This window comes from Melospiza georgiana, chromosome 28 (assembly GCF_028018845.1).
Source record: "Melospiza georgiana isolate bMelGeo1 chromosome 28, bMelGeo1.pri, whole genome shotgun sequence".
Lineage (NCBI taxonomy): Eukaryota > Metazoa > Chordata > Aves > Passeriformes > Passerellidae > Melospiza > Melospiza georgiana.
Window position 1 is genome coordinate 2247679 of NC_080457.1, and position 24148 is coordinate 2271826.

At 59.6% G+C, this 24148-nt stretch overlaps 2 protein-coding genes across 3 annotated transcripts; both read left to right on the top strand.

Annotated features, from left to right (window-relative positions):
- Nucleotides 1-1168: 1168 nt before the first annotated feature.
- On the top strand, nt 1169-7889 carry MSL1 (MSL complex subunit 1). The gene is made up of 8 exons (XM_058041670.1): nt 1169-1330; nt 4014-4237; nt 4531-4913; nt 5548-5612; nt 5783-5850; nt 6069-6193; nt 6275-6347; nt 6465-7889. Exons 1-8 carry the CDS (start codon nt 1187-1189, stop codon nt 6553-6555), a joined length of 1173 nt encoding a protein of 390 aa, XP_057897653.1. The 5' UTR covers nt 1169-1186; the 3' UTR covers nt 6556-7889.
- Nucleotides 7890-8037: 148 nt separating this feature from the next.
- CASC3 (CASC3 exon junction complex subunit) lies at nt 8038-20430 on the top strand. Of its 2 annotated transcripts, XM_058041754.1 has the most exons (14): nt 8038-8314; nt 10584-10611; nt 10904-10941; nt 12380-12538; nt 12615-12766; nt 13487-13663; nt 13869-14554; nt 16315-16379; nt 16537-16651; nt 17194-17292; nt 17821-18035; nt 19059-19181; nt 19349-19425; nt 19996-20078. In XM_058041754.1, exons 1-13 carry the CDS (start codon nt 8042-8044, stop codon nt 19382-19384), a joined length of 2166 nt encoding a protein of 721 aa, XP_057897737.1. In that variant the 5' UTR covers nt 8038-8041; the 3' UTR covers nt 19385-19425; nt 19996-20078. The 2 variants fall into 2 exon arrangements, with proteins under 2 accessions (XP_057897737.1, XP_057897736.1); XM_058041753.1 differs by lacking the exon at nt 19349-19425 and having other exon boundaries at nt 19996-20430.
- The last annotated feature ends 3718 nt before the right edge of the window (nt 20431-24148 follow it).

Sequence of the window (24148 nt, forward strand, 5' to 3'; positions counted from 1 at the left end):
GTGTCTGCGGGCTGCGCCTGTGCTGCAGCGGGGGCTGCGCTCGCTCCCTGCAGGGGGACACGCGTGTGCGTGTGCGTGTGCGTGTCCGTGCATGCACGAGTGTGCTGGGGCTGCAGCCTCTGCAGAGAGGGTGCTGCGGACTCTGTGTGTGTGTGTGTGTGTGTGTGTGTGTGTGTGTGTGTGTGTGTGTGTGTGCGCGCGCTCTTGCACACGTCCAGCAGGAACTGCAGAGCTCTGTGCGTGCAGTTCAGTCCCCGTGGGGAGGTGCGGACCCCCAGAATCACAGCACAGCCCCCCTCCCATGCCCGGCTCTCCCCGCACGGGGGTCTCGCAGCTCGGGGTCCCTTTGTGTGGCCCCCCCCGCCCCTCCGTGTCCCCTCCCGCCGCGGGACCGGCCCGTGACCCGAGCCCCCCCCGTGGGGCGGGGAGCCGCTACCGCCACTCTCGGGGGCCCCCGAGCGGCCGCCCCCGGTACTGCGGCGCGGGACCCCCGCCTCACGCGTGTCCGCGTGTCGCGACCACCGCCGGCCCCCGGCGCGGCCCGTGGGGAGCGGCGCGGGTGGGCACCGCCCCGGGGGTCCCCAGGCGGGCACCGGCCCCGCTCCTCACCCCCGGGGATCCCACCGCCCCCACCGCCGCCGGCGCATGCGCGCCGAGCCCCGTTCGCCGGTACCCGGGGTCCCGTGCCCGGTACCGACCCCCGCCCCGCCGCCCCCCCGCGCGGCTCATCCCCGCGCGGCTCATCCCCGGGCCAGGGGCCGCTCCGCGCCGATGCCCCCGGCGCCCCCCGCGCCGCCGCCCCGCGGTGCCGGCGGGCGGTAAAGGGGGCCCGGCCATGCGGTCCACGGCGTTCCGGGGGGGCGGGCGGCGGCGGCCCGAGGGGGCGGGCGGGGAGGAGGAGGAGGAGGAGGGGGAGGAGGGGGAGGAAGGCCCCGCTCCGCCGGCCCGGCGGCCCCGGGCCCCGCCGCCGCTGGGGGCACACACGGGCCGCGGCTGCGGGGTGGCGGAGCGGGAGCGGGAGCGGAGCGGGGCCGCGGCGGGGCCGGCGGCCGGCGGGGGCAGGGCCGCGGCGGGGGATGCGGGCGGGCTGCCCGGGGAGGCGGCGGCGGCGGGGCCGGGAGCGGGGCCGGGGCCGGGAGCGGGGCCCGCGGAGCCGGGGAAGCGGCGGCCCGCGGCCCGCGCAGCGATGGGCGCCGGCGGAGGGTCGCCCGGGCAGGCCGCCTGCCTGCGGCAGATCCTGCTGCTCCAGCTGGACCTGATCGAGCAGCAGCAGCAGCAGCTGCAGGCCAAGGAGCGGCAGATCGAGGAGCTCCGGGCCGAGCGCGACACGGTACGGCGGGGAAACGGAGCGGGGTGGGGGGGGCACCGGGGGGAACGGGGAGGTGGGCGGGAATGCGGCGTGGAAGGGGTTAACTCCCGCCAAGGTTAACTCCTCCTTGGGTTTAACCACCCCCCCCCCCAGACTGAACCCACTGCCCTGTGGAGTGACCCCCCCGCCCCCTCAGGGTTAATTCCCCCTTAGGTTTAACCTCCTTCAGGTTTAACCCCCCCACCATGGGGTGACCCCCACCCTAGGGTTAACCCCCCCTAGGTTTAACACCCTCCTATGGGTTAACCCTCCCCATGGGGGTGATCCCCGCTGGATTTAACCCCCCCTAGCTTTAACACCCTTCCCGTAGAGTGATGCCCCCTCCCCGCAGGGTTAATGGCTCCCCAATACCACCCAGGGGTCCCTGGGATTGTGGTGGAGTTCTGCCCACCAACAGGAAAGTTCTCACTCCCCCTGACACCCAAGGGGTTAATGCTGCCCCCCTTTTTGGGGGTTAATACCCCCCTTTTTGAGGATTAATAACCCCACTCTTTAGGGGTTAATACCCCACTCTTTGGCGGTTGATTTCACTTCTCTTTTTTTAAGAATTCCGTCCTCTCAATGCTTAATTTACCCCCTCCCCTTGTTTGGGTTAATATCCCCCTTATCGGGGCAATACCCCCTTTTTGGGGGTTGATTTCACCTCTTTTACGGGGGTTAATTCAGTGCCTTCTTTGGGGGTTAATGTGCCCCCCTCTTTGGGGGTTAATTCCACCACCTCATTGGGAGTTAATGCCCCCCAAATTAACCCTTTGAGGGTTAATTCTTTGGGGTGAATGCCCTCTCCTCTTTGGGGGTTAATTCCACCTCTCCTTGGGGCTTAATTCCATCCCCTTGAGGGTTAATGTCCACCCCTCTTTGGGGGTTAATTCTGCACCCCATCGCAATTATTGCCCCCCACCTTTGAGGGTTAATTCTGTGCCCCTGTTTGGGGTTAATGCCTCCTCCCCCGACCCCTTTTTGGGGGTTAATTCCACCTCTCTTTGGGGGTTAATTCTGCACCCCATCGCAATTATTGCCCCCCTCTTTGAGGGTTAACTCTGCTCCCCTCGAGGGTTAATGCCGCCCTTTCTTGGGGATGGGGGGGTTAATGTCCCCCCATAGGGGTTAACATCCAACCCCCTTGGGGGTTCATGTGCCCCTCATGGCAGTTAACCTGCTCCCCCCATGGCACCACAGGGGTTAATCCCCCCCCCCCCCCCGCCTTGACTGATAATGCCCCACACGTTCTCCCCTCGTGGGGGAGGCCCCTCGGGGGTTAATGTGCCTCCCTGTGGGGGTTCACCACCCCCCTGGCACCCCAAGGGTTAATCCCCCCAAACTTGAGTGTTACTGTTCTCCCCCTATGGCACCCCAGGGGTTAATGCCCCCCTCCCCATTGGGTGTTAGTGTTCTCCCCCATGGCACTCCAGGGGTTAATCCCCCCCCTCTTTGAGAATTCCCTCACTGGGGGCATCTGGTACCGGGGGGGGCTACAGTACCCCTGTGGGGGGTTAATGCCCCCCTCCCCAAAGGGTTAAACACAATTCTGCCCCCCCCATCCCACCCACCCCGGGGGTCTCTGGCTGGGTTCCCCCCCTCGGGAGTCGCGGGTGCCCCCGGGGGTCGCAGCCCCCCCCCCCCCCCCCCCCCAGACAAAGCGGCGGGGGCACAAAGGGCGGGGGCGGGGCGGGGGTTAACGGGCCGCCGCCCGTTACCGTGGCGACCGGGCGGGGAGGAGGGGGGGGGAACCTTAAAGGGGCCGCGTCACCGGGCGGGACACGGCCACACCACAAGGGATGTCGCCTCTCTCTCGCTGCTGGGGCCAGCTCGGGGATTTGGGGGCCGTCACAGCCATGAGAGGCTTCCAGGCTTGGGGGGGGACACTGTAGGGTCCCCACAGCTGTGTGCTCTCCCCCCACCCCCCCCCACGTGTGTCCTGCGTCACCCCATAAATGCCATGTGTGCCCCCCCCGTGGGTGCTGTGTCACCCCACGGATGCTGTGTTCCCTCCCCCAGAGCCATGGGTCGCCCCCCTGCCAGCCCCACGGTGGCCGTGTGCCACCAGCAGTGGTGGCCCCGTTGGTGGCAGGAAGGACAGGGCCACCCCCCCCCCCCCCCCCAAAGTGGTGTCACCGCAGGCAATGCCGCGTCCCCCAACATGGAGGAGCCACTGCGGCAAGTCCGGGATGGGACTTGAGGGGCACGGCCTCCCAGGGGTGACACTGCTGGGGACGTGGGGCTGCCACTCCCTGCGTGCACTGGGCTCTGCTCCCCAAAACTGGGCCACACCTTTGGGAGGGGCTGGGTGCCCAACTCTGCTGGCCAAAAACAGTGCTGGGGATGGCTGGGGACAAGTGACCATGGGCAGGGGTCACCAGGTGCTCTTTAAACCCACAGCTAATTGCAACCCCCCCCCCCCCCAACCTCCATCGTTGGGTGGGACCCCCAAATCCTCTGCTTTCTGCTGCCCCATCTCTGGAAGTATTCCAGGCTGGGTTGGACAGGGTTTGGAACAGCTGGGATGGTGGGAGATGTCCTTGTAGCAGCACAAGCAGACAGAGAGTGGCCATTTTGTGGTTGTTGGACATCCAGTGGCAGCTGCCCTGGGGTGCCCAGGGGGTGAGCCCACCCCGAGGTGAGCCCTCCCTCCCCTGCCTTGCAGCTCCTGGCGCGGATCGAGCGCATGGAAAGGCGGGTGCAGCTGGTGAAGAAGGACAGCGAGCGGGAGAAGCACCGCATCTTCCAGGGCTTTGAGGTGGATGAGAAGCCCGAGGCAGAGGCCTGTGAGAAGCTGCCTCTGGAGTGTCCCCAGGAGCTGCTGGAGCCTCCCCCGAGCCTGCAGCCCAAGCACTTCCCCTACGGCAGGAACGGGAAGGGGCATAAAAGGTACAGAGTGCATGGGGGGGATGTGTGGGGAGGAGGGGGCACACTCCCTGTGGCTTCACTTTTGAGGTGTTTGGAGAGGCCGCCCAGCACCAGGAACACATCCCTGTGTCAAGGAGAACCTCAAGAAGGGGAGTGCAGGGTCCCAAAATGTTGAGGAAGCCCCTCTGTAAACTGCTGTAGTCTGGCCCTGGTGCAGCAGCCCTGGTTTGGGGGTGCCAGCAGCCCCCCGCAGCATCCCTGATGCAGAGTGAGGAGGATCCATGTGCCTGGCTCAGCTCTTCTTCCTCCTGCAGGAAGCCAACGTTTGGGAGCACAGAGAGGAAGACGCCTGTGAAAAAACTAGTGTCAGAATTCTCCAAAGTGAAGAGTAAAACTCCGAAACACTCCCCGGGGAAGGAGGAGTCGGGCGGCTCCTTGGCTGAAACTGTTTGTAAACGAGAACTGCGGAGCCAAGAGACTCCGGAAAAAACCCGCTCGCTCCTGGAGACCCCGCTGAGAGCATCAGCGCCACCCAAGGGTCCTGGCACCCACCCCAAGGAGAAAAGCTTTGTCAGTGAGGCCGACGACCTGCCCTACCTGTCCACCACAGAAATGTACCTGTGCCGCTGGCACCAGCCGCCGCCGTCGCCGCTGCCGCTGCGGGAGCCTTCCCCCAAAAAGGAGGAGACTGTAGCAAGTAAGGATGCAGAGAGTGATGGAGAAGGGCTCCAGCCTGGGAACAGGGCTCAGCACCCTCATTCTGAATCTGGGAAAGGGCTCCCACATTCCCAAAGGGAGTGCCCGTGGTGGTGGAAAGGTTCCATGCTGCTGGTTCCTTCTACTGCTGGCTCTGGGCTGTCCCAAATCTCATCCTGGGGTCACCCTGCTCTGGGCAGGGCTCCTGGCTGGGGTCTGGTGGAGCAGCTTCCTGTGGGTGGGTGGGAAATTGTCTCTGCCACAGTGACACAGCACTAGGGTCACCTGCTGTCCCCAAATCCGGTGCTTGTCGTGCCTTGAGCCCAGCGAGGTTGGTGCCAGCAGTGGGAACTGGGCTGTGCCAGGTGGCTCAGCGCTGTGGCACAGACAGAGCCTGGCACATCCCTGGGAGTGGCTCAGGGGATGGAGATGAGCTCTGCTGCCCTGTGGCTGGCTGGGGATGCGGGGTTGTCACATGGTTGTCAGCCAGATGTCCACTGCTGGCTCAGGATGGGGGTTTGGGCCGTCCTGAGCCATGCTCCAAGGGGAAGGATGGGCAGGAGGGGAGTGTGGAGGTGGTGGATGGAGCTGTGGGGATCCTGGTGGGGGCTAACACCCTTCTCCTTGTCCTGCAGTTCCGTCTTGGAGGGACCATGTCGTGGAGCCCCTGAGAGACCCCAACCCCTCGGACCTCCTGGAGGTACGTGAGCCATCAGTGCTGCCACAGGGCCTTTCCAGGCTGTCCCCCGCTCCCAGAGGTGGTGGCATCTCATCCCCTCATCCAGCACAACCCCCATGTGTGGCTGGGAGGCTGAGGAGGGGGATGTGGCCCTGGGATGGTGCACTGATCCCTGTCTGATGTCATTGCAGAACCTGGACGACAGCGTCTTCTCCAAACGGCACGCAAAGCTGGAGCTGGATGAGAAACGAAGGAAAAGGTTGGAGCAAATAGGGTCTGGAGTTCCAGTCTCACAGGGGAGGGTCCTGGGGTGTCACCTGGAGCAGGGTGCAGCTGGGATGGCACCAGGAATGCTGCAGGAGAAGGGATGCTCTCACATCACTGGCAGCCAGTGCAGTCCTGTGATCACCCTCTCTGCTCTGAGGGAGCCTGGCACTGCCCCACAGCTCCTCACTTTGCCACCATCCTGTTTTCCAGGTGGGACATCCAGCGGATCAGGGAACAGAGAATCCTGCAGCGGCTGCAGCTCCGAATGTACAAAAGGAAAGGGATTCAGGAGTCGGAACCTGAAGTTACCTCATTTTTCCCTGAGCCAGATGATGGTGAGGCTTGGGAAAGGGGCTGTTGGGGATGGGGGTGTAAATGTGAGGGGGGGTCTCACATGCTCTGGTGTCTCTCCCCAGTGGAAAGTTTGCTCATCACCCCTTACCTGCCCGTTGTCGCCTTTGGCCGGCCTTTGCCCAAACTGACCCCACAGTGAGTACTGGGGACAGCAGGGGATGGGGCTGGTGAGTGCTGATGTCACTCCTAACAAAGCACCCTGCCCATTTTGGGTCTGGAGGGATCTGAGGGTGACACCAGCTGTGCCCACAGGAACTTCGAGCTGCCCTGGCTGGACGAGCGCAGCCGCTGCCGGCTGGAGGTGCAGAAGAAGCAGACGCCACACCGGACCTGCCGGAAATAAGGGAGATGCTGGGAGCTCCAGCCACCTCCAGGAGCTCCGACCACCTCCAGGAGCTCCGTCCTCAGGAGCTCTGAACACCTCTAAGGCACCAGAAGCTCTGCCACCAGCGGGTCACCACCAGCTGCTGACGGATGGTTTCGTTCTTCTGCGATCCCCAAGTTTTGTTCGTTTGGGTTTTGGAACGTTTCCCGGACTCATCCCCCCGCACTGGCACCGCCTTCCCAGTGCCACCAGCCTGCAGCTCCTCTCCTGGGGGCAGGGGGTGGATCCCAGCCCCATCCTTGAGTCCCCTCTGTGCCACCCCTGCACTCCACAGCCCGTGGCCTTGGGATCTGGGGCTGTCCCGTGTCCGGTGGGAACAAGGGGATGACCAGCACCAGATCCCGTGTCTGGGGGTGCCACATCCCCCGGGACTCACCCGCTGCTGCCTTCATGTTGTGTTTAGTTAGAGAGCAGGATAAACAGCGGATTGTGTTGGAGCCAGCTGGGAAGCGCCTGGGATTCTCTTTTGGGGAGGTTTTCCCCCCTCTTTGGTGGTTTTCCTCTCTCTGGAGTGGGGTTGGCGGGGGCAGAAGGGAGAGTTAAAAAGCAAAAATTTCTTCTTCTTTTTTTTTTTTTTTTTTTTGTGAAATAGAAACCCTGTGCGCACAATTTGGGGGGTTTTAATGTTTTTTTAAAAATGTAATTTAAATGTTTTGAGGCGGGTGAGGCGTTTGCTGTGAGGGGGGGGCCATTATTGCCTGTCCGAGCCCCTGGGTGCTGCTGGACCCTCTTGGTGCTGGATGGGTGGGGAGGGGGCTCCAAGGGTGGGGGCTCCATGTGTCCCTTTTCCTTTTTTTTCTCCCTATCTCCCTTTTTCCTCCTATCTCCCCCTTTTTCCTCACTTTTCCCCCCTTTTTCCCCATTTTTTCCCCCTACACCGAGCCTGTGCCCCCTCAGTCTTATCCCCCCCTTGCCCCCCTCTCTATAATTAACCCCGAGCTTGTTGAACGCCGGAAAACTCGTTTACAAAAAGAAAAAAAAAATTAGCAAAAAAAAACTTCAAGAAAAACAAACTTAAAAAAAAAAAAAACCTTTAAAAACCCGGAAATTGTTAAAAAAAAAAATCGATAAAGTTCTAAAACCGCCGAGTTCTAAACAAACGTTACGGGGAGTGGGTGGGGGTCACTCGCGGACACGCCCGCTCGCTGGTTTTATTTTATTATTTTTTATTGCTTTTCGTTGTTGGTTATATATTTTTGGTTTTGGTTGGTTTTTTTGTTGTTTTTTTGGTTTTTTTTTTGTTTTTTTTTTTACAATAAACAAGGAAAAGGCCGCTGGGTGCTGATGATTTACCCGCCCTCGGGTGTGACGTCATTTCCGCGCGGCCGGTGACGTCAGCGGCGCGCGCGGCGCGCGCCCCCTGGCGGGCGCGGTACCGGAACGGGGTGGGGGGGGGGCGGCGGAGGCCGCGCGCGCGCCGTTCCCGTGGTGCCCCGCGGCCAAGATGGCGGACCGGCGGCGGCAGCGCGCCTCGCAGGACAGCGAGGACAGCGAGGGCTCGGCGGCCTCCGACAGCGCCGGCTCCGCTCCCGGTTCCCCCCGCTCCGCCCGCTCCCGCTCGGCATCCGGATCCCGCTCCCGTTCCCGGTCCGGCTCGCCCCGGTTGTCTCACCGCCCGCCGCGCGGCGCCGCGGGGGCCCTCGGGGCTGGGCCGCGGGGCCGCGGGGCTGAGAGCGCCGGTGGGGCCGGGGGGAAGAGCGCGGCCGAGTCGGAGTGTGTGAGTGAGGGGCTGGGGGGGGCTCGGGAGCGGGGGCTCGGGGGGCGGAGTGTGACCGGGGGATGGCGGGGGGCTTGGGGACAGTGAGGAGCCCGGGGATGGCGGGGGGCTTGGGGACAGTGAGGAGCCCGGGGATGGCGGGGGGCTTGGGGACAGTGAGCACCCTGGGGATGGCGGGGGGCTTGGGGACAGTGAGGAGCCCGGGGGATGGCGGGGGGCTTGGGGCCACTGAGCGCCCTGGGGATGGCGGGGGGCTTGGGGACAGTGAGGAGCCTGGGGATGGCGGGGGGCTTGGGGACACTGAGGAGCCCGGGGATGGCGGGGGGCTTGGGGACAGTGAGGAGCCTGGGGATGGCGGGGGGCTTGGGGACATGGAGGAGCCTGGGGATGGCAGGGGGTTTGGGGACATTGAGCACTCTGGGGAAGGAGAGGGGCTTGGGGACACTGAGCACCCTGGGGATGGCGGGGGGCTTGGGGACACTGAGGAGCCCGGGGATGGCGGGGGGTTTGGGGACATTGAGGAGCCCGGGGATGGCGGGGGGCTTGGGGACACTGAGCACTCTGGGGATGGCGGGGGGTTTGGGGACACCGAGCACCCTGGGGATGGCGGGGGGTTTGGGGACACCGAGCACCCTGGGGATGGCGGGGGGTTTGGGGACACCGAGCACCCTGGGGATGGCAGGGAGTTTGGGGACACTGAGGAGCCTGGGGATGGCGGGGGGCTTGGGGACAGTGAGGACCGAGTGCAGGGAGGGGCTGAGAGAGGGGTTCTGGTCTCCATGGAGGTCCCTGGGGAGGAGTGAGAGACCTGGGGGGCTCTGCTGTTGGGGACACTGATATTAGGACCTGCAGGGTGTGGGGACACTGGGGACAAAGTGAAGGGTGGAGAACTGGGGGAGCACCAGTCTGGGAAATTGGGGGAATGGCCTGAACTCCCCCCAAAATGTGTGGGGGAGAGCTGGGCTGGAGCAGCCCCCCAGGAGCAGGCTTTGCTCTGGCTCCCTGTGCCTGGATCTCCTCAGTCTGAGATCCTGTCCTGCTCTTGGGGTGCTGTGCCTGCTCTTGGGGTGCTGTCCCTGCTCTTGGGGTGCTGTCCCTGCTCTTGGGGTCTCTGCAGCAAGGGCAGGTGGGGGGTGGGTGCTGCTCTCTCCCCCCACTGTGCAGTTCTGCTTTGCAGTTCACATCCAGGTGCAATTCCCTCCTGGTTTGGGTTCTGCTGCTGGTTATTTCCAGCTCTTTCCTGTTTTAGCTTCCAGGGCTGGTTATTTCCAGCTCCCCCTGACTCCCTGGGTGTTTTTCTCTGGTGGTTTTGGGTTTGTCTTGTCACCTTGGTCGGGTTGTTTGTGCTCTGGGGTTGTTGTTTCTGCACAGTTGGGTTGATCCTTGTCTTTATGCTGCAATCATGGAATGGTTTGGTTTGAAAGGAGCCTCAAAGCTCATCCAGTTCCACTTTCTACCAATTTCCACTATCCCAGTTTAATCCAAGCCCTGCCCAACCTGCCCTTGGACATTTCCAAGGATGGGGCAGCCACAGCTTCTCTGGGCAGCAGTTTTACTGATCACTTTTCCTTCTCTGACCTGTTGGCTTCTTCCAGCCCCTTCCCTGAGCTGAGCCTCTGTTTGTTATTCCCTGTTCTTGCCCTTTCCCTGGCTCTTGGTTGCCAGGGGAGGCATCCTGGCTCCCCTGTCACTGTCACTCTGTTCCCTGGAGACCCCCAACACCAACAGGCTGTGCTTTGCTCTCCATCTTCCCTGCTGTAGCTGCTCTAGAAAGTTCTTGGAGCCTTAGAAAGACTCCAGTTTGTTTCTTCTTGGTCACTGGAGCTGAACTTCCATGGCTGGATGCAATAGGGTCAGGGTCAGACCTTGCTGTTGTCATGTGTGGGATCATGGGATGCTGGGTGTTAGGAAAAATGGACATTAGCACAAAAGAACAGCTGTTAGGAAAAGGTATTAGGGTAGTAGATACTAAGAAAATATGTTCTGAGGGATTGAGGGATTTTTTTTTTCATGGAAGGGGTGGTCAGGCACTGGCCCAGGCTGCCCAATTCCCTGAAGTGTACAAAAAGTGTGGATGTGGCTTTTGGGGATGTGGTTTAGTGGTGACATGGGGCTGCTGTTTGTTGAAGGTTGGACTTGATCTTAAAGATCTTTTCCAATCTAAACAATTCCATTATTCTGTGGTTTTGTGAATCCATGATTCCATGTTGCTAGGACCTGGCTGCTGCCCTCCCCTGCTTTAACACCCCTCACTTTTCTCTCTCTGCAGGAAAGTGAGGATGGCATCGAAGGAGATGGTGAGTGATAGCTCTTGGGCAGGGTTGTTTGTGTGCAAAAAAAAAGTAAAAACCAGACAAAAAAACAGCTTTTCAAACAATCCTGTGATTGTTGCTATGCCCAATATTGTAACAGCAGGCAAGTGTGGGGTACAGGGACAGTGTCCCAAAGTCTTCCCTGCTCCCATAGCTGGCTGTGGCATTGATCCAGGGTGCTGCTGGCAATCCAAATTCCCTTTGGGAAGGGTTTGGTCCCATGGCAGGGGAGCCATGTCCAGCCCTGCCCTGACCCCACTCCTCTCCCTCCCCACAGCCGTGCTCTCTGACTACGAAAGCGCCGAGGACTCGGAGGTAAGGCTGACCCCCGTCCTGCTGAGCCCCTGATTCCCATGGAATTTCATTTGTGCCCTTGGATCCCTTCCCTCTGTCTCCTGAGGAAATTTCCTCCCCCACTCCCAGCCCCTGGCACTGGGACCAGTGTCACTGTGCTGCTGGGGAGGGTGCAGGGCCAGTGTGTGCAAGGGAAAAACCCTCCTGGCTCCTCTCACACTGGGAACTGGATTTGCCACGGCCAAGAAGGGCGTGGGAGGAGCGTGGGATGCTCGTTGGGTTTTAATTAGTTGGAATTCAAAAGCAAAGTGGTGGTTGGGAGCATCCCAGGGGCTTCCCTGTGTTCTGAGGGAGCAGCTCGAGGGGGAATGCACTTTGGGAATTAGGGGGTGCTGAAGGAATCCCATCCCACCCGTGCCTGGGGGGGGGCTGCAGGTTCCCCTGGATTTTTAGTTCAGAACTCTATAAAGTTTGAGATTTACAAGGAGTTTAGAGAAGTTCTGGTGTCTAAGAATTATAGTGAAAGCTTTCTTGAGATTTACAAGGAGTTTAGAGAAGTTCTGATGTCTTAAGAATTACAGTGAAGGCTTTCTAAGGAAAATCCATCTGTGTTTTGGGAATCTTGAGGGAAACAGTGGCTAGAGACCATCCAAACCACCAGGCAGAGGAAATCCAAGCTGTTTGTTTGGGAATTAATCTATGGCATTAACAAGGAAGGAGCACTGCGTGCTGCAGAAGTGTTGGGGCAGCTCCCAGAGCTCTTCCAGCCTGGAATCCCGCGTGGAGGCTCCCAGTGGCAGCGGGGTTGTTGCATCACTGCCTTGCCAGGATGACTCTGTTCCTGTACCTAAAAATAATGCCCAGCCTGGGCTTCCCCAGCGTAAACACCGGGAGCAGGCGATGTGCAAGGGCTGTGTTGAAAGAGGAAAATGGAGCAGGGTTTGGTTAATCACCCCGAGCTATTTTTAGTTGGGCTCCAGCCTCTGGAGGCTCCTGGGGGTGAAACCAGGTCATGCTCCTGAGCAGAGTGAGTCAGCTGAGGAACTCCAGGGAATTTGGAAACGTGGCCCTGGCTGGATCTGGGCCCTCAGTGTGGAGGGAAGGGCCTGAGATCACCAGCGTTCCCAGTCTGCAGGAGCCTTTTTGTAGTGGTGGGATGTCAGCTGTCTTTGTGGGGCAGCTGATCCCAGCTCCATTCCAGAAAACCTCTTGAATCCTCCCTCTTTAGAGAGGTTGGGTTTAACCTTTGCTTTTCCTGTAAAAACATGGGGATAGGAAGAATTTTAGGAGCTAATCATCTGCTCTGGAAGAGTCGTGTCTAACAGCTGGAGCAGGGATCTAACTCCACAACTGAGGGAATTTCTGGGCAATCTATTGCCGGATCTGACTCCAGATTTGGGGAGATTCCTGGCAGATCTGTTGGTAACGGAGCACGTTTGAGTCACTGGGTGTCTCCCAGGCAGAGGAAGAGGATTACAGCGAGGAAGAAAGCTCCAAGGTGGAGCTGAAGCAGGACAGCAACGATTCCTGCGAGTCAGCAGCCAGAGGAGAGAAGGGCAGTGAGAAGGTGGATGCCAAGGGAGCGGTGACGGGCGAGCGGCAGAGCGGGGACGGGCAGGTGGGTGTCCCACGGCTCCGGGCTGGGGGCTGGCAGCAGGACTGCTGCAGTGGTGAGAGCTCCCTGCTTCTGACAGGAGAGCACCGAGCCTGTGGAGAAGAAGGTCGGGAAGAAGGTTCCCAAGCACCTGGATGACGATGAGGATCGCAAGAACCCGGCGTACATCCCGCGCAAGGGGCTGTTCTTCGAGCACGACCTCCGAGGGCAGACGCAGGAGGAGGAGGTCAGGTATGTGAGTGTCCCCCTGGGGCTCTGGGAGGGACAGGCCAGCTTCCAGGCCAGCTTTGGCAGCAGGGCTCCTTCCTTCAGTGGGAAGGTCTGTGCTTGTTACCTGCCAGGACACTTCAGCTCTTTGTTTTGAAGGAGAGATGCACAAAACCCGCCAAAAAAGCCTTGTGGCAGGCAGCAGTGACTCTTGCAGCTGCTTTTCCCAAATAGCAGAGGGTCAGCAGCAGCAGCTGGGCAGGAGGAGTAGGAGGAACTGGGAAGGTCTGTGCTTGTTACCTGCCAGGACACTTCAGATCTTTATTTTGAAGGAGAGATGCACAAAACCCACCAAAAAAGCCTTGTGGCAGGCAGCAGTGACTCTTGCAGCTGCTTTTCCCAAATAGCAGAGGGTCACCAGCATCTGCTGGGCAGGAGGAGTGGGAGGAACTGGGAAGGTCTGTGCTTGTTACCTGCCAGGATACTTCAGCTCTTTGTTTTGAAGGAGAGATGCACAAGACCTACAAAAAAAAGCTTTGTGGCAGGCAGCAGTGACTTCCAGCTGCTTTTCCCAAATAGCAGAGGGTCACCAGCCGCTGCTGGCCAGGAGGAGTGGGAGGAAGGAGGGATGCTGCCTCCTGTGCATTCCCTGCCCCAGGAATGCTCAGGCTCTGTGTGGAACTGCTCAAAACTACCACATCATGACCTTACAGCCCCTTGCTCCTCCCTGTGCCCCTTTTCCAGGCCCAAGGGTCGTCAGCGGAAGCTGTGGAAGGACGAGGGGCGCTGGGAACACGACAAGTTCCGTGAGGATGAGCAGGCCCCCAAGACCAGGCAGGAGCTGATTGCTCTGTACGGGTACGACATCCGCTCAGCCCACAACCCTGATGACATCAAACCCCGCAGGATGCGCAAGCCACGGTGAGCCCCGGGGTCACACCAGGGCCTGGGTTGTCCTGGGGAGAGGGAACAGGTCTGGGGATGCAAAGAGGGAAAGCTCTGTCACGTGGAACCACATTCCTGGCGTTTCTGGATGTGCATACTGGGAAGGTGTTCCCTAACACAAGTGATTCTTCCCACCCAGGGGTTTCTTCCTAATGAGTTGTTCTGTTTTTTTCTCCCTCAGCTTTGGCAGTCCCCCTCAGCGAGACCCCAACTGGTCCAACGAGAGGCCCCCCAAGCCCCCAAGGCACCAGGGTGCCAAGAGCCCCTCGGCTCCCCCACGCTCCTACAACAGCCGCAGCTCTGGCAGCGCTGGCAGGATGCCCAATGCCAGGAACTACCCCAGGATGGGGGGCTACAAGGACACACGTCCAGGCTACCGAGCCTCAGAGGCCACTGTGCTGCACAGGAACGGGGAACAAGCCAAGCAGGAGGGTGGCTACCGTGGGAAGCACGCAGAGCAGAGCCCATCGAGGGACACGTCCCCTGAGCTGGAGGTGGGACACGTTCATGGCAGCCCTGGGAAGGAGGAGGGAGCTCTGGAGAACCAAGCCACGGGTGCTGACGCTGTGCAGCCACCACCGGACAGACCAGTGGAGAAGAAATCTTATTCCCGGGCGAGAAGGACCAGAGTCAAGGCTGGGGAGGCAGGGAAGCTGGCAGAGGAGGTGCCTGCTTCTGAGGGGCTGGCTCCTGTGATTCCAAAAGCCACGCCAGCTGAGAGCTCCCCCACGGCAGCCAAGAGCAACTGGGAGTCACCAGTGGAATCCAGCGTGGATGGACTTGAGCAGGAGATGACCCAGATGAACCTGACAGAGCAGAACTGGAGCCCGGGGCAGTCCCAGTTCATCCCACCCCGGGAGCTGAGGGGTAAGTGGGAGCAGCCTCCTGCTTTTCCAGCAGCCCAGGGCCTCCTGTCTGTGCAGTTGGTCAGAGCTGAGCTGTTTCTGTGCAAGCTCTGTCCCAGGGTGGGTGCAGAGTGGTGGTTTCTGCTGAGAAAGTGCTGCAGTATGGATAAAACAGCAGAGAAAAAGGGAAATTAAAACATTTTCGTGTAGGTGAATGGAATCAGGGCTGGGAAGGATAGAAGGGATCCTTTCACTGTGATGTGAATCACAAGACTGACCCCTGCTGCAGGGGAGCACAAGATAAGGATCAATAACTGGGCTCTGTGGTGTCCTGCTCAGAGCAGAAAGGAACTTTTTCCTGTTTATCAGCTCCTTTCCTGGCACTGGGGTTTGGTTACCAACAGCCAAGGCCTGGCAAGGATTGGCAAATCCCTTTGTGCCTGGGAGGAGGGAGGGACATGGGACAGAGTAACTCTGGTGCCAGCTGAGGACAGTTCCAGTTGCACATCCACGGAGAGGTCATCCAGGTATAATTATCCCTTTGCAGAATTAGAGTCTGTGCTGGGAAGTGTTAGAATGCTTCCCGAGGGGAGTAAAACTGGAGCAAGGAGAGGGAAGCGATTTGCTGCTTTCATAAGTGTCTGTGAGGTTGAGGTCATGGAACCAGAAGTCATTTGGTACTGGTGGCACTGTGAAGTTTGTGAGAACAGACCCCTGGACGGGCTGGAAATGTCCAAAGTTCAAAAGTACTGAGATTGTCTGGTTTAGGGATTTTTTTTTAATGCACAAAAATGAAGCATCTTCCCAAATTTCCCAGAGGCCAGCTCTTGGCTGCAGGTACATGATCATGTTCTGCTCTGAGAGGGATGATGACTCTGCTGTCCCTTTCTGTCCCTTGCAGAGGAGGGAGGAGTTACTCTGGGAATCATTTGGCCCCCATCTGTCCATTCTATATCCCTCTGTCAGTGATCCATGAACACTTCCAGTGTTTGTTTTATCCATTTTCCCTCCCTTGGAATCACCTGTGATCACCTTGGCACTGTGGTTTTAAGTCATGGTGTCAGATTCACTTTGCTGTGGATTCATTTTGCTGTTGGAATCCAAAGGAGTCTGGGATAAAAGTGTTTACACCCTGCAGAGGTTTAAACTGCAGCTTCAGATTCCACATGGATCCTTGATAAAAGTGTTTACACCCTGCACAGGTTTAAACTGCAGCTTCAGATTCCACATGGATCCTTGATAAAAGTGTTTACACCCTGCACAGGTTTAAACTGCAGCTTCAGATTCCACATGGATCCTTGATAAAAGTGTTTACACCCTGCAGAGGTTTAAACTGCAGTTTCAGATTCCACATGGATCCTTGATAAAAGTGTTTACACCCTGCAGAGGTTTAAACTGCAGCTTCAGATTCCACATGGATCCTTGATAAAAGTGTTTACACCCTGCAGAGGTTTAAACTGCAGCTTCAGATTCCACATGGATCCTTGATCCACCTGGAAGAGATCTGTGTCTCAGCAGACACTGAGCTCAGAGCAGTTTCAAGCAGTGGATTTAGTTTTGAAACAGGATTTAGACATTGCTAAATGCCTGAAATGAATGAATGTGCAGCGACAAAACAGCCTCTAATTTATCCCTGAATATTTCAAATCACTGGGGCCGTGAAGTCCAAAGGTTCCCTGTCATGGGAGAGGGATCTGAGCTGCAGCCACGCCCCCGGGTGAGGCAGCTCCAGCCTGGGAACCAGCACAAACCCCAGTAATGAGCAGTGTGTTCCTTCCTCAGGTATTCCCAACCATGTGCACGTGGGAGCTGGGCCAGCACCGCAGTTCAACCGGATGGAGGAGATGGTAACGCGCGATCCCCGAGCGTGACTGCGCACGGGCTCTCGTCCCCTTGGGGCTGTGCTAATTACAGGCTCATTCTGGGCGTGTTTGGGGGTGACCCAGGGGAGGTTTGGGTGTCGGGGGTGCCCCACAGCCCCCCCTGATCCCTGCACTCTCACAGGCAGTGCCAGGGGGGCGTGTGAAGCGCTACTCATCGCAGAGACAGAGACCCCCCGTGCCGGAGCCTGCGCCCCCCATGCACATCAGCATCGTGGAAGGGCACTACTATGACCCACGTGAGTGTTTCCCTCCTGCTCCTGTGGCTCCCTGTGATCCCTGCTCCATGTCAGCAAGGATTTCCCCATTTCTCTCAGGGCTGGGACTTTATCTTCTCTTTTGTTTGTTGTGTCTTCTCATGCAGTGTCCCAAAGGCAGCTGGGAGCCTGCCTGGTTGTGTTTAAACCCCATGGAATTATCCTCAGAGTTATCCCCTCTCTGTGCCAGGGCTCTTAGGACACCCCAATTCTTCCCAGGAACTGGGATTAAAATTGAACTTTAAATCAGGTCTTTGACGTTTGAGCATGGGGAGAACAGGACTGGGGATGGATTAGGAATTCCCTCCAGCATTTTTAAGTGTTAGAGAAGAAATTCCCTGAGTATTTTCCTGCTTTCTAAAGGGAGTAGGAGGCTTTTCTTCAGGGAGCATGTCCCATCTGTGAGCCCTGGAGCCTCTGTGTGCTGTGGAAGCCCTCGGGGCAGGCTGGGCTGTGTGTGCCCGGCTGCAGGGGAATGAAATTCCACAGAGCTTTTCCTCACAGCCTGTCATGTGTTGTTGCAGTACAATTCCAGGGACCAATCTACGCCCACGGTGAGAACCCAGCCCCGCTGCCGCCCCAAGGGATGATTGTGCAGCCGGAGATGCACCTCCCTCATCCAGGTGAGGAGCCAGTGGGACACCCCTGGACCTGGGCAACAGAGAACTCTGCTCTCCCACAGCCTCCATCACAGAGAGGAATCCATTTTCCTTAATTTCTACAACATGGAAGAGACCTGCTCCCTCCTGCAGTGAGGCTGAACCAGTATCAGTTTTAATGAAAGAAAAAATAGATATTTCTGGAGCTTCCAGGCAGTGCAGGACAAGGGGAGCTGAACCTTTGGCAGCTCCCAGCTGGACGTTTGCAGGTCCCTGTGGGGCCTCAGCAGGCTGGGCCGCTGGGCTGGTTCCTCACTCCCTGGCCCTGTAGCTCAGGAAAAAGCAGAACTGGGAGCTGTCTAACACGTTCTCTGCTTGCCCACACAAATTGTTTCCTGCAGTGGAGCTGCCGTGGGGCCACCTCTGGTTCCGCTGAACCCGGAGCTGGGGAGGGGGCTGTGCTCTGCTGCTCTGTGTCCCTCCCCAGCAGGGAGCAGAGCGTGCTCCTTCCTGCTGCTACCCAGGGACGCTCTTTTTTTGGCTCACCTGCAGGTTTACACCCCCACCAGACGCCCCCAGCCATGGCAAACCCTGGCCTGTACCCCCCAGCAGTGTCCATGCCCCCGGGGCAGCCCCCGCCGCAGCAGCTGCTCACTCCGACTTACTTCTCTGCCCCTGGGGTGATGAATTTCGGCAGTCCTGGCTACCCCTACCCCCCTGGAGCTCTGCCTCCTCCGCCCCCTCCTCATCTCTATTCCAACACTCAGGTAAGCCGGGTGTGCTGTGGCTCCTCCCCAGGCAGGCAGGAGCAGGTGGGATGGTGTGGGATGTGCAAAGGCTGCTGGAATCCCAGAATTGTTCTCATGGCTCCCTGAGTGTGGCAGGCACTGGGTGAAATCCTGTCCTGGGGGGTGTGGAGTTGAGGGGTTCCCTTATGGAGCAGGGAAACAGCCCCTCCAGGGCCCTGCTGAGCCAAGGATCCCTTGGGAATGGCTTTGGAGGTCAGTTCTGTTGGAGATGGAGGCTGGGAACTGGCTGGTGTGAGCAGCATGGGGATGGATTTCCATGCTCCATAGCCCAGCTTGGTATCTAAGGTCACTGCTAGGCTGTGAGGGGGCAGATTGGGTTGGGTCCCTGAGCAGGCAGATCCTGTAGGAGCATGGATCAGGTTTCTGTGAGGAGGCAGATCAAATCAGATCCCTTAGGAGTCAGATTGGATTGGGTCCTTGAGGAGGCAGATCAGACCAGATTCTGTAGGGACATGGGTCAGATTCCTGTGAGGAGGCACATTAGATCCCTGAGGAGGCAGATGGACCTAATCCCACAGGAGACAGATCAGACCAGATCCTTGAAAAGGCAGATGAGGCCAGAGCAGAGCAGATCCTGGTGCTGTGGTTGGAGCAGGGCCCACAGGCTGTGACTGGAGCAGGGCTGACACGCTGTGGAAGGCTGGAGAGCTGCATGTTCCCTGAGCTGCCAGCCATCCCAGCAGGATCTCACCCTGCTTTGAGGGCATTTTCCCCTGAGGCTGCAGGGCTGGATGTGCAGGGCAGCTGTGTCCAGGCAGAAAAGCTGCTGTTGGGAGGTTCAGGGATTCCATGGCCTGCAGGGGTCCTGTCCCTGCTGGAGCTGGGGGACATTGGTGAGGGGTGGGCACGCACAAGAGGATGATGTCTGGGGGGCACAGCCCCTCTTGGCTCTGGCTGGGGGCAGCTGTCCAGCCCCAGTGGGTGCCAGGAGGGGCTCACAGGGCCCCCCAGCCCGGAGCTCTGACCCTGCTGCTCCTGCAGGCGCAGTCCCAGGTCTATGGGGGGGTCACCTACTACAACACTGTCCAGCAGCAGGTGCAGCCCAAGCCCTCCCCGCCCCGCCGGACGTCCCAGCCTGTGACCATCAAGCCACCCCCTCCAGAGGTACCATCCCCTCCCCTTTGCTCCTTTTGTGTGTGTGAGATGTCACTGGTGTGTGTGTGTGTGTGGGGCTGCAGTTTCCTCTCCCATCTCCCCCCAAAAAAATAACCTTGTTCTTTTGTAAGGGGGAATCTTAAACTGTCTCATCTCTGACCTGTCCCAAACCTCAGCTTCTCGTTGCAGGTGGTAAGCAGGGCTCCAGTTAATTTGAGTTACTTAAATCTTTAAAACTAAAACCACGTAAAAAGTAAGTCTGAAGTTGACTCTTTTTTTTATTTTATTTGTTCAGGGTAGAAAACAGGACGATTTTGAGAGGGAAAAATCCAGCCCTGGCTGGAGGAGCTAGGAGGCAGGAAGGATAAACATTGAGAACTCAGCAGATAATTCAGGCAGTAGAGTTAAAAGTTTTTCAGGATGCCAGTGCTTCCCTTTGCTGGGAATGATCTCCTTGCTCCAGTGCTGTGAGCTGTGCATGTGTGAGCGTGCTGGAATGCCATGTGTGTTTTTGGTTTCCCTTTCCATATCTCCTTCATGTATGGCAGCCAAGCAAGCCCAGACCCGGGCAGGCATGGGCTGGTGGGTTCCTGTACATGGGGAGGGCTAAGGACCAAATTGTCTGATGGAGAGGCCCTGGAAAGGCCTCGTGATGGAAAAATCTGGAACCACGAGGAGAGGTTGGCACAGGGGGGCTGGTTGTGCCCAGAGAGGTGGGTGGGAGGGTTGCTGTCAAGACCCAGCCATAGCACTGTCCCCCCCATGTAGGGGTTTGGGGGGGCTCTAAACCTCTGCTGCTCTTCCCTCTTTCCCCCATTCCCAGGACAGCAAAGGTGAAAAATCAAAGGAGAGGAGCAACACGTAGGGACACAGCCCCAGGAATCCCAGCACCAGACTCAGCCCCTGGGCAAGGAGGAAAGCTGCTCCTTGGAATGGCTCCTTCCCTGCGTGGAGGTGAGGCAGCAGGATGAGCCACCTGCACTGTGCTCAGGACCAGGCACTTCCCCCATGGCCTGAGCTGTGCCTTCCCAAAATCCATCTTGCTGCTGCCCGCTCCCCTTCTCCCCCGTGCTGGGGCCGCCAAAGAACCAACCCCTGAGTCGGTCCTTGGCCACAAGTTCTCCCAACTTCTCCCCGTTACTAAACGTTCCCCGCTCCCTCCTGGGATGTCCAACTCCGCTGGCTTGATCGTGGTCTCTGTTTTTATTTAAGGAATGAAGCAGCTCCTTCAGTAAAGCTGATTTGTTTCTTTTGGGTATCTCGTTTTTATTTGTTTGGGTAAGCAGCAGTGACATCCCCCCTACCTCAGTTTATTCTTATTTTCAATTAGCAAGTTGGTTTCTGCCACTTTTGGAGCAGGGGAAGGGCAATGGAGCCGTGGGAAGCTGTCAGGAGTGCACTGCCTGGGCAGGAACCACTTAACTTAGGAGCTCCTCCTGATTCTTTTCCCAACAAAACTGTTGGTAACTGGCGTGTGTGAGCTCTCAGGTGGGAGACCACAGGGTGACCCCCATCCCTGCCACCCCCAGCAGCACAAGGGGATGTTTCCATCCTTTCTCTGCCAAATCCACAGAGAGAGGGAGAGGTTTGTGGGCACCCAGCACCCCGACGCTGCCCGAGCAGCCCAGCCAGCACCCAAACCAGCTCGGCAGGGCCAGGTTTGCTCCCAGCACTTGGGTGTTGCTGCTGGGGCTGTGGAGGGTGTTGGAACCCGCCCCAACACACCGGGCTGGGCTTTGGCCTCACAAGGAAGCACCTCAGCCCTGCTCCAGCTCCTGCCTCGCTTCCCCACAGCAGCCTTGTGTCCCCTGTGGGATTGCTGTCCCCGTGGGGTGACTGTCACCACCACAGCTGTGCCACTCTGTCCTGGCTGGCTCTGTGTGCCACAGCGCTGCCATCCCACATCCCGCATCCCTCCGGCCCCGCTCGGGCTCGGGCTTGGCCACGTCCTCGCAGCCGTTTGCAAATTGCATTAGGAAACTTGGCAGGGCTGGCTGCTGATTCCTGCCCGTTCCTGCCGGTTCCTGCTGCTCTCCCGAGCACGTGCCGGGACGCCGTGGGGACGCGCCAGCTGCCGGCTGAGGGGACGGCACCGAGCGAGAGGTGGCTCGGCCACTCTGTCCCCATCTGTGGCCAGGACAAGGGACAGCACCCACCTGCTCATTCTCTGTGTGGGTCCCTCATCCATGCCTGGCTCTCCAGCAGAAATTCCTTCTTTGTGTGATGGTTGTGACTCCGTGACCTTTTGTGTCTTGTTTCGGCCACCAATCCCCTCATCTTATAGATGTCATTGATTACACAACTGAAATCCTGGATCTTAGACCTCCATCCCAAGGTTTTGGTGTTATTTGGATTCTAATCCTGTGGGATGCACGTTTAACAGCGTTGTAGGAAGCAGACAGCTCTTGTGTGTCCTTCCTGGGGCTGAGACCCACAGGGACAACATCCACCTGAGCTTCCCTGGCAGGACCAGTGCCACCTCTGCTGTCTCCCGGGAGCTGCTCCCTCCTCAGGGGCCATTCTCCCTTCCCAGGAGCCGCTCTGCTCTTCCTGGGTACAGCTCTGCCCTTCTCAGGAGCTCACAGTGGGACTGAAATTGCAGCTCTGCTGTGCCTGGCACCAGCCACCCTCACTCCCACATCCCTGCAAGCAGCTGCCACCCATGCCCAGCCCAGCTCTGCCCTGGTAGCAGGGCTGGAGGGAGCCCCTTGTCTCTCTGGGGGCTGCTGTGAGCCCCCTCCTCTCCCCCAGCCTCCCTGGCTCACGGGGAAGGACCAACTGTTGTGTTGGTGGTGTGGGAGCTGCCGCCCGCGCGTTGGTGCCGTGCTGCCTCCGCAGCCTCCTGCCAGTGCCCTGCCCACGCCAAGCAGAGTTGGGGGGGCTCACACCCCACTCCTGTGACACCCTGATCCTGTGGATGGAGCATCGCTGTGAGCTCTGCCCTCCTGCAGCCAGGGATGCTGGTGGGCCCTGCCTGTGCCATGGTGGAAGGGCAGGGGGGACCCCAGCATTCCCCTTTGTATCCTACTCCCTTTTTCCCTTCAGGTCCCCCCAGTGTCTGCCCACATTGCTTTACTACCCCATCCCTCCCCAGTGCCACTGCCTCAGTTTCCCTCCCTGGCAGCACAGTCTGAGCACAGTCCAGGATTTGGCTCAGCCCTCCACAGGGACCTCATGGAGGAGCTGCCCCAATCTCGTGGTGCTTCTCCCCTTCCCCAAACGCCCGAGTCCCTTCTCGCAGCGCTGCAGCTGGGAAGTGGGTTAAAGCGCTGGCTTGGGGAGGGATTTTTCCCGGGGTGTAATTTTTCCCTCCTACACACGGTCTGTTTTGAGCAGTGCCTGGAGGCTTCGCACCCCCGGCTCGCTGCCGGGGCGGGGGAATGCGCTGGCTGCCAAGCCAGGGAAGCGCCCGCTCCAGATCCCAGCTCGTTAGGAGAAATAACAGCAAATTAATTAAGCCAATAGTTCCCTCTGAGCCAGCAGTGCCCCCGTCCCTGCCGACACGGGGAGAGGGGATGGGACAGGCTGGATCTGGAGCACCTTTCCCAGGGGGAGCATTGCCCTCAGCATGGCACAGTGCTCCAGGTTCCTCCTGCTCGTGTGGCCCAGTGCATCCCCATTGCCACCAGTGTCTCAGGGTCTCTCTGTGCCTCAGTTTCCCCTCCTGCTGTCAGGAGAAGCCTCTCTCTGCGTGGCTGACCCTGGCCAGCAGCACCATTTACACCCACATTGAGAACCCTTGTCTGGATGCAGTGGGGAAAGGGGATGGAGCAGCTCAGCAGAGTGGGATTTTTGGGGGTGCTGGGTGGGCTGTGGGGGATCTGACCACTGGAGGAGGGATGTGCCGGGCCGTGCCGTGCTGTGCCATCCCGACAGCCCCTCATCCAGCCGGCGATGGGGATGTGGGGCCGTGTTTTGCTGCTCTCCGGCAGCCGCATGGATGGAGTTGCCAGGCAACTGCCGGGTGGAGGCGAGGCGGGAACAAAGCGGGAACTGCCGGGACCCTCCTTCCTCCACCTCACCCCGAGCCCCCTGGGCGGTGGGGCCCAGCAAAGGCCGTGGGGTCACTCGCTGTGTCCCCCCAAGTCGCTGCCACCATCCCAGCCCGGAGCTGCCGCAGGGGGATGGACCCGGGAGAAGGGGACTGGCACCTGCTGGCCTGCCCAGAGGGTGCACGGTGGGGCTGGGGGCAGTGGGCACGGGCAGGATGGGTGCTCAGCACCCCGCAGGAGCGGGGCAGGAGAATCAGCCCCAGGCAAGCGCCACATCTGGCCCTGCCCTGCCCCAGAACCTGCCCCGGCACCTGCCCCGGCACGCCGGGGCCCGTTCCAGCCTGGCAGGCGGCGGAAATGGGGGGGTCTGGCAGCCACCCCGACCTGCCCACCCTGCCCGCGGGGCAACCCAGCCCCGGGGGGGTGCCAGGCTGGGGGATCTCGCACCCACCCCCGGCCCTTTCCCACGCTGCGGCGGGTGCAGCGAGCTGGGCTGGGGTCCGGGGGTGGTCACCCCACAGCTGGGGATGTGCCACCGTGCAGGGGACACCGGGCTGGCATGGGGGAACCGGGGGTGCGAGGCAGCGGGGGCTGTGGGGCTGTGCCCCCCGGTCACGGTGTGTGACAGTGAGGGGTGACAGGCTGTGTCCCCCGGTCACAGTGTGTGACAGTGAGGGGTGACAGGCTGTGTCCCCCGGTCACGGTGTGTGACAGTGAGGGGTGACCGGCTGTGTCCCCCGGGCTGTCCGGTGTGTGACCGTGAGGGGTGACCGGCTGTGTCCCCCGATCACGGTGTGTGACCGTGAGGGGTGACCGGCTGTGTCCCCCGGGCTGTCCGGTGTGTGACAGTGAGGGGTGACAGGCTGTGTCCCCCGGTCACGGTGTGTGACAGTGAGGGGTGACAGGCTGTGTCCCCCGGTCACGGTGTGTGACAGTGAGGGGTGACCGGCTGTGTCCCCCGGGCTGTCCGGTGTGTGGGGCGGT